Consider the following 14,244-nt stretch of genomic DNA (forward strand, 5'->3'; position numbering starts at 1 on the left):
TTTTTCACCCAAGAGGGAATAATTATTCACACTGGTTGACTCCTGTGGTTTGCTTGATGCACTACAATGACTGCAATGCATGCAACTTTGGTGTAGCCCCTTCTGCTACCCTGAGGTCTAGGCCTGTGCTGAAGCCCAACAGGTCCTAGATTGCAGAAAGGCACCTGAGCAACTATAAGAAATGTAACCCTCTCTCCGGCACTTGGCAAAAACAATTCAGCCCTTTTGTTGAGGACTGGTCCTCTGGGCCAACTTTTAGTCTTTCCTGTTCTGTGATCTCATGTGACCCAGAATGATCTCTGAGGAAAGCTTAGGGAAAGCTGAGTTGTCCCACAGACCTACTGAAGTTTATTATGTATATAATGTCATGTAAAAGTTGGCGTGGTTGAAGTGTAGACTTCATATGTGGTAACATAACAATGATTTATCAAGACCATTTTTTTTTACAGATGTATTTCAGAAGCCTAAAAACAGGCATTAGCTGGACTACACTAGCTAGACTACACTCTGTTCTGTATACACAAATTCTGTACCAAGGTTTGCCACCAGGGTGGAGGGGCTTGGTGTTTGTATCCACTCCCTTCCTATGCCTGTTGTGCCTATTCCTTATTACTTGTTTACAGGCAATGCACTTACTCTGAACAGGAAAGCAAGTGATAAGGAGTTGATATACACACACTGATATACTGACTGTGGCTCAACCGAAACCTGTAAGGCCCTAACTGCCTTCCTGATAACAGGCATTATAGTGAATGTCTTCTACATGACCTCATTCTCTAGAACTGAAAATCAGATATGTCATGTGTGCTGTCAGATTTTTGAAGTGCTAATGCAGAAAAAATAAATCCATAATCCACAGTTGCAAAAAAAAAAAATCTATGTGATGAAAATATTTCTTCCATAAACAGATGTGTAACTAAGGTTCCCAGAAAATACAAATACTGTGTAGGACAAGCCGCACTGATACATTTGTTTCTGGTGTGAGTATAATTTTTATGTATATTTTCTCAAGGATACTCCTTGGGGGTTTACAAGTATACAACATTTTATGTATAGAATGGAATATATATAAAATTTTATTCATATTTACAGGATCAATGACAGATCTGTAATGACTAATCATTATAATCCATGTGATGAATTCCGTATTACTGGTTTTTCATAGTAAGTCTTGACATACTATGAGTTTGTCATGTTTCACTTGGCAGTATAGCTCATAAAATTGTGTTACTACAACAAGCAAACTATAGCTGGATAAAAACTAAAAACATAGGTGTAAACAGAGCCTGACATACCTAGTAGACTATATATAGAATTTTTATAACAGTTGTAAAAGAGTGGATTTGAATTATTTGGTTTGTAGAGGAGGGATACATAGCAAAGCTCATCTATTTTTGCATGTATTTAAAGGGATTATCCAGCGAAAATCTTTTTCTTTCAAATCAACTGGTGTCAAAAAGTTATATAGATTTGTAATTTACTTCTATCAAAAAATCTCAAGTCTTCCCATACTAGTTAACTGCTGTACAGTGATCAAGGAAGCATGATTTTAGTATACTCCTCTAAAGCGCAGGGCACACAGAGGTCTTCCTAGACAGACACTCTGCAGAATCAAGGTGGCCATAGGACCCAAGTGTTCAGGTGGGATCGTGTGACAAAGAGCGTCTTCTTGCCCAAAAACATCAAATGTTTTTTAAAGAGAGCATCAACTTTTACATTTTTTCTCTGCCGGTCATAAGTGTATGATGAAGGTGAATCTGGAGAAGAAAAGGTTCCACCTGGCTTGCCTGGGATTAAGACTTTGGGCCATTTGAAGATAAAGGAGGTTTTTATGGTTCGTACAAATGTTAATTGGGTGCTTCGCCCCTTCAGGAGATGACCCCACTCTTCCAAAGCCAGCTTAATTGCCCTCAGCTCACAGTCTCCTATGGTGTAATTACTTTCAGCTGGAGAAAAGGTCTTTGAGAAGAAGTCACATGTTCTAATCCTCCTCTGGGTAAGAACGACTCTGGCTCCTACAGAAGAGGCATCCACCCCCAGAGACTTTAATCTAGAGAAGGCTTGCTTAGCTACGACTGGCAACTGCTTGGGGTTAGCATTCTTTTTGGTACGGGCCACAATCGGCGTGACCAGGGTGGAAAAGTGTTGAGTAAACTGCCGATAATAGATGGAAAGCCCCAGGAATCAATGTATAGCTTGAAGTCCTACAGGGCATGGCCGCTAAAGAACTGCTGACAGCTTCACTGGGTCCGTCGGCAGACCATGGTCAGAGACAATGTACTCAAGAAAAGGAAGATTAACAATCAATGGTGGGTTAGTCAATAATGGGTCAGTCAGTGTCTGATTATCTATTTAATGTTTCCTCAGCGGATGGCTGAGGACAGCCTTTGGAAAGCTGGTGCGCACCGAAACGTGGGGCAAGGACAGGCCAACTTGGATTCTTGACGGACCTCCTCCTTTTTTGGAGAAATGAACATCAATCTGAGTGGCTGGATGGAACAAGTTGTACAAGTAGGATGGGAGGTCCTGGCTCAACCTAACTTGACTGGAGAGATCCTTCTTGAAGGTGGGCAGTGTGCGGAACTGTAGGGCATACTCCCCAACAGAACAGTTCCCTGTCACAAGTTGAGGAAGGCAGTCTCCGTGGAGGATGCTTGTGTCAGCTCCTCGAACTCTGAAACTCTGACAGGAAGGCTTGGTGGTTTGCGGTGAGCGGGTCATCCCACAGTGGTATAGCCCAGGCTAAGAACTTCCCAACAAGGAGGCTGATGACCAATGCCACCCTGGACCTTTTGTGGTGAACTTATTGGCCATGAGACAAAACCCCTGCACGTCTTGGGATCACCAGCATACTTGAATGGGAGCTCCAGGCATAGATACGGTCCAAAGGGATATACTGTCGGCAAAGGAGGTGATGGAGGTGCAGGTGGGGCATGTTAAACTGCAAGGTGCTGCTGCAACATGATGGTCAACTGCTGCATCTGTTGCAACTGCTGTGCTATCTGCTCGTTTGACGATTCTGAAGGTCTGGAACCTTGCTGGGATCCATGGTTGGAGCCTACTGTAATGACTGGAGTCATGGATACACTGAACCACCGTGAGTGATGGTTTAAGCTGCTGCCTCAGAGCCCACCCGAAGGTGGGCTAGATTTGCTGTGGCAGGTGACCCCCCCCCCCCAGGTCGCTACCCCTGGCTTGGCTTGCTATCGGTGGTGGGCAAGGTGCAGCTGGAGACATGTATGCAGGACAGCAGGAATCTCAGGCAGGACTCATGGACAGAAACTAGGAGTCACAAGCAGGAATCACGGCCGATGAGCTGGAACCACAATGCTTGTGGTAGCAATGCAGAGGTTCAAATGGGGGGGTCAGGGCAGGGGCAGGGATTTATAGGTAAATGCTTGGTGCATATGTGGTTTCCCACCACTGGTGTTTCTTTCTCTCCTATGCACATGTCAAAAAGTTTTTTTTTCTCTCAGGTTAAGTGGTGGATGAGGTATTTACAGTTTCCCCAGTAGGTGCCAGTGTTTTGTTAATGTTTATTGTTGTACCATGGGTTTTATGCTGACTAATAGGCGGTGTCTTTTTCTTCTCTACCTATCCTCTCTCTTCTTTCTCCTGCATACATTCATCCCCACCACCCACAGGTAGGCATACAGAAGGCCCCTGTAGGAGGAGTTTCACTGGTGGAGGCAGTCAGTCTTATCCAGATTCTCAGTGAGAGAGGACACAAAAGGCAACAGTTCCTGCAGAAGTTAAGCCAGGGCCTGGATGATGCCAGGACCCCTGTCAAGGACAAGTTCAGTTAAGTCTAGCCACGAGTGTGAACAGATGCAATTAGAGACCAACAGTTCTTTCAGTCAAACCACGTATACTATGCAGTGCTAAGCACACAAAAGGGAGAGTAGTCACCAAGGAACACCCTGACCCACACCAGGAACACTTCTAAACAAAGCAAGGCAGTATCCTGAACAAGATAGGATTTAGCCTCAGTAGGCCAAAGCAACCAGTATACAAGGTCTACGTATCCTACTGCACAGTGCAGGTAATTGAGAAGGCTTGGACACCTAGCTATGCCCAGATAACTATGGCTGGGGCTTGTACTATCCTACTGGGAGCGGTTCTACGCTACGAGAGGGCAAAAGGCGGTCAGAAAGTGTCTAAACATAAGATATCTACTAAAAGTTTGGGCAGAGTACAAAGCTACACTGGGTTAGGGCTGCTCTGGTAAACTCCTCTCCTCTATTTTTCATTCTACAAGCACCGCTACAACTACTTCTCTTACTTCTCTCAAGCACCTACCTCCAGCAATAAGGTCAAGCACTATGTTAAGATCTTTTACTTGTGAAATGTGTACTGTAACCTGCAAGGTTTTACAGTAAGACTGTTATATTTTTATATAATCGCACAGGACGCTGTCATCCTCAGTCTGCACCTATACACACACCACCGCACACCTCTTCTGTGGGAGGCAGTACCGACAGTCTAGGTAGGTCATTTGCCACTCAGGACTGCTGTGGCAAAAGCCCAAGGGACCCACAACAACCTGACAGGTTACCAACCATTTGGAGAACACAGCCAGCCATACTAACCAGGCAGGTATTAACATCACACCTGTGTGCTGGACTAGCACTGGTGTCATGACAACCAACACCTCTGGTTGACTTGACAAACACCAGTACCTACATCACACCTCGTGGCATACTTTACATACAGCCAATTAAATCAGCCTCTTTAAATCTGTAAGAACTGGCACACGCACACCATAAAAGGTGGGGACACACGCGGCTGCCAGAGCAAGAGCACGGACAGGTGAGGCGCTCAGGGGGCCAAAGCAACAGCAGCGCCAGGCTCCTGCACGTGGGCTCTGGTATCTGCTGAGATTAGCCAGCAAGGACAGCGGTAGCGGCAGCGGCCAAGAGCATGGACAATACTGTTTGTGAACATAATCTTAGCAGTGATAAGTTAGTGGCAAACAACCCATAATATGCTGCCCAGTGTATTGTATGCTAAATTTCAGTATTTGATGTACCCCGTTTCTTGAGTATCTATGATAATATACATGCCTTTTCCACCCTCCTAAATGACCTATCACCTTCTCAAAGATGTTTATGAATTCTGTACAGAGCTATAAATCCAAAGTTATTGTCTATATTATAACCTGTTTTACTTCACTGAATTGCTCCTCTATACCTTTATATAGTAACTTACAGTTGTGAAGGGAAAAATTATAAACACAGGGCATAAAAATTCCGAGACATATCACTAACAATGCACTTTGATAATATATGGCCATAAAGGTTATATAGCACTATTTATTCAATTAGCTGCTTTTCTGCTAGGTAGATGGCATTGGGGTTAGTCCTGTGTAAACAGATATGATATATATAAAACTTTACAAACATGGAACAGTCACTTATCTAAAAAGGTTCATGGTTCAGCATGTTACTAAACTAAAGCCGACTGTCCAAAGGGTGTCCACACCATGAAAGACACAGATGCTTTGCAGCTAATGAACAAGTAGGGCTTAGCTTAGGTTGGTGATGTAAGTGTGCACAGGATCTCTTTTTCTTTTTTTCAATGTAGGATAGAAAGGAAATAGGTAGGAAATAGGGCTGATGTTGGAAAAAACTGACATTGTAGGTTTCAGGCAGAATGATTAATCTGGGCCAAATGTATGATAGTGTATTGGTGGCTTTTTTTGTTGTTTGGTTCAACTGTGTCTTTTTAAAAACACAGCATAGCATTTTTCTGGCATATTTACCATACACAGTGGTGTCTTGGATTAGAAGTATAATTTCGTTCCTGGACTGTGCATGTAATCCAAATCCACTCTTAAACCAAAGCAAATTTTCCCATAAGAAATCACTAAAATGTAGACAATTGGTTCCACATCCCAAAATAATAATTTTTGTAGATAATGTAGAGCTGATTATTCAAACAATTAGAAACAGCTGAATATGTGATATTATAAATTACTGTACAGTATAGCAATCAGCATGTGGAGTATAATACATAGTAAGTGCATGAACCTGAAAAAACAGTACCAGTTTTTAGATACAGGATGGAACTGCAGATCCCCATAATGCAGTAGCATAGTACAACGGGCTAGAATAGAGAAGCAGGGCTGCTATCAGAGGTCTGTGTGGTCATGTGACAGCAATGGGGAAGGGGTGTGTGCTCAGCATAGACCTGGATGTAAGAATCACAGCTGTATAGGAGGACAGTGACAGAAACTACTCAGTACAGAAGTGTGAATGGCTGAGTGTAAGTGCAGGCACGTTTTAGCAGCAGTGTGAATAGCTGAGTGTGAGTTCAGGCACATTAAAGCAGCAGTGTATATAGCTGAGTGTAAGTGCAGGCACAATATAGCGGCAGTGTGAATGGCTGAGTGTAAGTGCAGGCACATTATAGCAGGAATGGAGAGGATGGGAAACAAAAGGACTGACAGAGACTGAAAGGAGTATAAAGGAACGAGCAGGCCATTGGTGGGCACATAACTGCAGCACTCTCTGTCCAAGGAGAGAGGGGTTACAGCTGCAAAGAGATTACCTCCACAGTCCTGTCCCCTGATGTAAGTCCCAGCCTGAAGTGGATCTGCTATGATTTCAGAGTACAGTGCTGTAGACCAGGCTATGCAGACCATGCTGCTTCCCTACTCGCCCTCCCACCCATTACTGGGAGCTCTTAAACTAAAGCAATGTTCTTAATCCAAGTTACAATTTTGAATAACTGTGAGCTCTTCTTGCAAAACGCTCTCAATCCAAGTTACTCTTAAACCAAAGTACCACTGTACTTAATAATAGAAATTGAAAAACAGCAGAAAGAATGTATGTTAAAACACCACAATGTCACCTAAAATCTTTGTTTTTAAACCCCAAACACTTGAAATTCATGGCACTGTTTGCAAGTGGAAAAATGTTGAAAAAAGCGTGCGTAGGAGGCCATATTCCTTAGTGCTCAGTCTTTATTTTTTTAACCTTACTGCTTAGTCATACCCTCTATTAGAACAATACTGTTAGGGAGGGCTCACCATTTGGCCTTCATACATCTGTATCCTGTATGGATGGCGACATATCCATGCACAGAAAGGTAAAGACCCTAAAATGTAGCAAACCATGCTCTAGGGTCTGAGTAAAAACTTGTATGTGTTCAGACAGTGACCCAAACGTAGCCATTAGCTGACTAGATTAATGCCATTGATATACAAAGGGCCCATGCCTGTCCACACAGATACATCGGCATTCCAGTTAGACAGGATGCTGACATATTGAATGAGAGTTACATAAAGTGCTTAATTCTTTCTTAGGAGTAAAAAGATTTTCATGATCAGTGTTTTAAGGCCTAGACTAGTCAGATAGTTGTTGTAGTAGAACCCCACAAATACGGACATGGAGGGAAAGGAGCTCCTGAACCTCACACCTATGGCTGAAGCTAATGCCTCTTGGCTGCATTTAGAAACCAACGCCAGGATGTTGGTATATAATTTGATCAAACCATATTGCCTCATGTACCACGTGCAGGTCCCCTAGCCCACATGAGTCCCTACACTAAATCCCTTCCCTACTTTTGCTCGCTTTGCGGAGTTGGCGGACTCATGTGGGCCAGGGGACCTGCACATGGTACATGGGGCAACATGGTTTGATTAAATTATATACCAACTTCCTGGGTTGGTTTTTAAATATAGCCGAGAGGCATTAGTGTCAGCCCAAGGTGTGAGGTGCGGCAGCTCCTTTTTCTCCATGTCTGTACTGCATAACAAAGCCTGTTACAATTAATGGAACGTTTGTGGCTTTGTACTAAGCTATGCATGGCTATGCATAGAAGCTCTGTGCCCATCTGTATGGTGTCCTCAGCAACAGCTCAACTGTGCAGTATAAGGTAACGACCGTACAATCCCTCTTCTTTTTGGCCGTTTGATGGCCCTTTTTTTTCATGGACGTCATTTTACGGGCAAACAATGTCGGCTATTGATAAAATAATGGGCGTTGCTTTAAAATAATGGCTTTTGTTTGGCCGCTAAATGATGGCCATTCAAACAATACACCATTAAACTTCTAAAAACAGACGCTATGTGGTCATGGCCAAATGCTGGGTTGGTGGTGTGATGACAGAGGAAAATAGTAACCATGCTATTTCAGCATATTTAATATAATGAACCTGAAATCTAACGGCTTCAGGTTTAGAAAGTCCATCTCTTAATAGGGCATTCTGGAATCACAGATGGATAACTCAATACATCTGTCCTTCACATTGAGAACCTATTAATTTTATAGGGAACTGTGTAATGTGTCATTTAACTTGTAGTGGTGCCGTAGGGGAATTGAGCTTGTGCTGCCAAGGTTCCTCCACATGATCAACTGACTACTGGAGTACCTAGCGGCAAGAAAACCTGGGGAAGCTTATTATTGCAATACCCTTATTACAAAACGAAATTGTTTAATGCAGAAAACCCTTTATTATTGGTGCAGAACTTCTATAACCCATTGCTGAGATCATAAATGAAATAGATATAAGCATCAATTTAAAAAAAAAACTTACTGAAAAAGAAGCCCCTTTCTCCACACACAAACTGAAGAGCATCCACTAACTCAGCACCGCAGAGTGTCTCTTGGCCAGCAGCTGCTGAATGGGTTAAAGTAAGTAGACATATACCCAGGTAAAAGAGATGAAGATAGGACATTGTGTGTGCCTTGACCTGTAAACCAAACATAAGACAAAACATTACTTTGTGAAGTGTTCTAAAGCCTTTTTTTTTACACCAAACATAATAAGACTATGAGTGTCTATCTCTTTTGTTTCAACAGAGCAAGGGTATGATTAAATATGTTGGGGAATGTTATTTTCTCAACCGGATTCTGTGTCATGGTTATGTAAGATGAGTAGTAGTAGAGAGGGTAGACCATGTTGTAGCATCATCAAGTTGCTACATGAGTAGCTCAACAGAATAGAACAGAGGTATGCTATAAAATGGAGCACTTCAACAAAAAATGCTAAATTATAAAAATATTTATTACAAGTTCCAAAATGCAAACAATATATAATGGCATAGAAACAAAACAATCCCTTTACACTATTTAAAAACACTTAAAATATCCACAACCATGAGGGACCCATACAATAAAAGGATCCCCTGGGCCTGCAACACAGTAAACAGTACAACCCACAGACCCTCCTCCTATAGCATATAAAGTGCTATGTGCTGAATAAGAAGGTGTGACCACTATATCAATCAATGACCCGCAGGGTGTACCATATTATAAAACATAACATATGAAAAAAATAAGCTAGTGCAAAACAAAATAAAAAAAATTCAACACACATAACTACAGAAAAAAGCAGTTAGTGTATAGGGATTCTGTTTTGTTTCTATGCCATTGTATATGTTTTGCTTTTTGGAACTTGTAATAAATATTTTCATACTTTTGCATGTTTTGTTGGAGTGCTCCTTTTTATAACATACCTCTGTTCTTTTCTGCTGAGCTACAATTGGTTATTGGTCTGTTATAGGAAGCACCCAGTTTAGGGTTTTGCGGGCCCCCCTCCTTTTTAATTGTCTAGTTGCTACATGAAACACATTCATCAATTCATCAATCTTTTATGCACAACATTAAGACCACCATGGCTTGCCTGCTAGTATTCGGGACATAGACCACATTATAACTAAAAATTACAAACAGTCCAACAATGTGTTTGTGAAAAATGAATATTTACTTTTCGTTTACAGAATTTTCAACCAAATTGTATAGCAGAAAAACTATGTACCATCAACAGATCACATAACAGCAGAAAGGGGTGGGTTCTCAAATAAACTCTTTAGTTTAGGCCATGGTTTTGACCATTTAAAGTATTGTCAAATGGACCAATAAGCCCCTCACACAAGACCTCCAAAGCCTGCTTGCTATACGACAGAAACCTTACTATACCTATACGACACAAACAGCCAAGTAATCCTCCCCCCCCCCCCCAAAAAAAAGAAAAAAACTTAAATGTTCAGTACAGCCAATAGGGTTTAGTTTTCCCCTAACTGTGTGCAAAACCACAGCATGTCTATAACTATTAGTATTCCACTATTACTCATCACTGTATTATTAGCTGTGAACTGAAAAGTATTGGTGCTGCTATCTAATACTATAGCAGTGGGGACTGAAAGATTTAAATTGCCTTGTAGACTGAAACCATTGTAATGTTCAATAAACATATATTTGAAATATGCTCTCCATATTGTGACTCCTTGTCGTTGCTAACAAATGTAAACTACATAAATTTTGCTGAAGCCTTCAGCTCTGAAGGAGATAATGGTTCTCTTTGCAAGATCCAGTTGGTATATGGAGTCTTACAGCAATGCTTCTAGGAAAAAAAGCAGACAGGAGAGACAGTTTTCTTCATAATAAGGCCTTATTGCCATCAATAAGCCAAGCAAGCAAACATGCCAATAACATATTGCACTTGATGAATTTTCAGTGCTTTTTTGAGGTCACCATCAAAAGTGCCAAATGAGTTGATTAGAAAGGGTATATTAAAAGTAAAGTACTAGAACAGTAAAAGGAAAATGCAACAAATTACATTTACTGGATGAATTGTAACTTGTAAAGTCCTTCTTTGGCTTTCTTCATTAGTATTTTGTTATTATGGACTGGATTTTCCCACTTTTAGTGTAAGGCCATCTATGTCAAATATAAACCATTTAGCCTAGAACACAAGACTTTGCCTCTACTTACAAATTCATTTCCCAAGTGACAAAACTTTATAAGTCATCATAAATTCCTAATTAATACTTTTAGCACTTCGTGCCCTTACCTTTTTATTTCCAAGCCTGTAACATAATCATTCTAAGACATTCCAGTATCACTCTCAATTCTTCTCCTTGACTTATAGCCCTGAGCTTGTGGTATAAAAGGGCAAGGGGCGTGACCCAATGATCAACAAAAAATGAGAGGGTAAAATATTACATTTCAATAAAGGCCTTTGAGTAAGAAGTTCATTCAACCAGGTTTCTTATCTTAATGTACGGGTTGAATGAGTCATGTTGGAGTAACAGTAATGACTCCACACCAGTAATACTAACCACACCAGTGGGGGAGCCCCTTTTGTGAACATGGTTATTCAAACACAGACAAGCATAATAGTGTTTCTTTAAACTATGTCTTAATATCTTTACAGCTATATGTAGAACTGTCAGACATGATGGCTTTAAGAGATAATGGATACCTAAATATTTGCACCTCTGCCTACTAATGTTAACTTTTATTATCAATGTGAATTAAGCATACAACTCATGGTAGTGTTTTAAACCACATCTCCATCACTGAACAATATGCACAACTGTGATCACTTTGTTAGGATGCATGCATTGATTGAGACCACTGCTGATCTCATTTTCTGCAGTGCTTTGCAGCTCCTATTAGGTAGACAGACCCATTTTACATCATATGGTATCTACTTACAACAAAGCCACTCAACATATTTTGCCAAAAGACAGACATCAATGAAGCTAAAAGAAGTTAAAATTTAGGGGAATATTGATAAAGGGTTTAATGATCCTTGAGCTCAAATGTAAATAATTTCTTCAATGAATTGGCCTTCCCCTTTAAGGTTTTTTTTTAAAAAAAAACTTTTCTACTTAGATTTGCATATCCCTGCTGAAATGTCTGGCCAAAGAAGGGCTCATTGTAATATAATATGTCTGCATTCTTAATGTACTTGGCCCATCCTACTCTAGAGAACCTGAATTCCCAATGCACCAGAGCTTCTCATAACATAAAGGTTTTGATAAATGTCTTCCTTTTTAAGATATAAAAAGGTTTTTCTCATTATAAATTATTACAGATCTAACAATTTAATTGGACATTTGATGGCCCAAACTGGTCGACAACCCAACTGGTTTCTCCATGTTACATATTTTTCTTTCTATGGTGCACATAAAAGTAAATGTATACACTTTGATATCATCCAATTCCAAACCCCTATTAATTTGGCAGCTAGGCCACCTACACTTTATGCCTGAAAATGAGCACATTTACCAAACCAACCATAGAGAACTATCACATTAACATTCTGAACTCGCATTCAAGCCAAAATCATTTCAACCCCAATTCCCATGAATAATAGAACAATACAGAAATCTAGCAGCCAACAGAGAGATTATGATAATGCTTGTTATAATATGTTTGTCACTTTTTTTCTGCCTTAAGCAAATAAATAACACATGGGCAGCAATTGCATGTTTTATGGATTGGGCCTAGAGTGAACACTTGCAATGGCTGATCCAATATCATGAGCTCATTCCAAGCTATATAAAAAAAACAATCTGAAGAAACTTTTTATGCTGAGAAAGGAAACTTGAAGACTGGCCAGTAACTGTAAGAAAGGTCAGTAAAACCTCCCTGATCAAATAAGCCTGAATGTTTCAAGCACAAAAGATATCAATGGTTCGGAAATAAACCCAGGAGGCATTTTAATGTAGCATAATAACTCATCAAGCATTTACCATTAGATCCTTCTGTCTGCAGTGAGTACAAAAAATATCTATTCAAGGAAGTAATTCTTAAACAATGTCAAATGACTAATCTGTAAGAAGAAACATCTAAGACAAAGTCTCTGTACCCCAACTACCTGATAATAGTGGAAAACCGACACAAGTTTCACAGAAATCTATCCTAAGATTCTTAATATGTTAATCCTTTGACATAAAATCAATTGCTTATCTGACAGTAAACTACATGCATAAATAGCAATTGCAGAGGTTTGTGATATTTCTTTATGCTAGTCATGCAAAACTATGAAAATGAATACAGCATTGTATAGCAAAACATTACATTAGCAAATAATCACAGACTACCCAACAGTGGATATACTACAAAGCACATATAGCACAGGATAACAGATGCAAATCATTAGCATCTATGAATTATATATTACTACTGATTTACAGCTAGCTGAAAGAAAAAATAGTCACATACACAAAAATGCACATTCAGCATTTAGAAAATTGCAGATTCACTACTCTATGACAGATGGGAAAAATAGTTCAAGCATTCTAAGAAATAAAAGAGACACAGCAAATCATTAGTACAGATATATATATATATATATATATTTGGATATGAAATAAGAAATGGGTTACCTTTAAGACATCACAAAAGTAGCACTTTAATAATTGTGATGAGAGAGAGTTGTTTTTTTCCATAGCTTCTTTAAGTACAGGGTCTGCAAATGAGATTGCTAGCTGATAACAAGCAAAAGAAAAAAAAAAAAAAAAAAAAAAAAGAAATCCAGAGAAATATTCAAAGCTATGTCACATTTGAATATTAGGACTTTACTCCATTGCGTAGGATCTGCTCTGATTTTAGCAGTGACAGTCAGATTTAGCAAACAGCAGAAGGATTTACAGAAAATCCTCACATTTATCTACATTTACACACTGTAGACAGGAAACAGCTGGGAGAACAGTTGTGTTTTCTCTCTCTCTCTCCCTCTTCTGGCAAGTTTTTTTGAGCAAGGACTTTTTTTGGGCTGCCTGACAAATAACATCATCATACCTTAGAATTGCAGGACTGGATCACAAAGCATATTTATTTTTACTTAAAGGAATTCACTTTGGTGACACAGTGAAAAAAAATTTCACAGGAGGGAGTCTGCTGCTGTGCATGTCTCACATCTTTTTTCTATGAAGGCTGCATGATGTAGGTAGAATTCTGCAAGCAATCAGCAGAGGCTGTTTGACGTACACGGTGATAAAAGTTCAGCAGGAAAATATGATGACTTATTTTTATTGCAATATGCAATATGATACAGCAGGCCTTTTATAGAAATGACAGATGTTATTTTTTCTCTATTTTTATAAACAACCCTAATAGGTTACCATATGAAATCACATAACTTGCCATCGGAAATGTATAAAGTATTCCAAGAAATAGTAAACATTTGACAAACACTGAACTTGAGTTGTATATAAAACAACAATAACGGAATCATTTAAATAATAGCAGCTGGTTGTCAGTATGCAATCGCAGGCTATGATGTCATTCATAATCCCTCAAGTTACTGCTATGAAAGCTTAAGTCAGCTGTTTTTTCTATTTATATAGTACAGTATGTTTAACCTTCAAGTTATTTTATAGCTGTATATTGTGACTTTTTACCATTGTCATAATGGTTTCTAGTTAAGGGCAGGGGTAACCTTTGGTTACTGAGCAGAATATTAACCTTATGTACATAGAAAGCTCAACTGGGAGAGCACAATGTG

At 39.8% G+C, this 14,244-nt stretch overlaps 1 protein-coding gene across 2 annotated transcripts in view; it reads right to left on the reverse strand.

Annotated features, from left to right (window-relative positions):
• IGF1 (insulin like growth factor 1) overlaps nucleotides 1-13,308 on the reverse strand; it is a 57,904-nt gene extending 44,596 nt beyond the window's left edge. Inside the window, exons 1-2 of one of the 2 annotated variants that reach the window (XM_069955531.1) lie at nucleotides 13,124-13,308; nucleotides 8,539-8,695 (exon numbers count right to left, since the gene is read on the reverse strand). In XM_069955531.1, the coding sequence (XP_069811632.1) occupies nucleotides 8,539-8,695; nucleotides 13,124-13,186 (220 nt within the window). In that variant the 5' untranslated portion in view covers nucleotides 13,187-13,308. Of the gene's footprint in view, nucleotides 1-8,538; nucleotides 8,696-10,797; nucleotides 10,867-13,123 lie in introns of those variants that run through there. The other variant, XM_069955540.1, reaches the window with a different exon arrangement.
• Nucleotides 13,309-14,244: the final 936 nt, after the last annotated feature.

The sequence above is a fragment of the Dendropsophus ebraccatus genome, chromosome 1, assembly GCF_027789765.1.
Source record: "Dendropsophus ebraccatus isolate aDenEbr1 chromosome 1, aDenEbr1.pat, whole genome shotgun sequence".
Classification (NCBI taxonomy): Eukaryota; Metazoa; Chordata; class Amphibia; order Anura; family Hylidae; genus Dendropsophus; species Dendropsophus ebraccatus.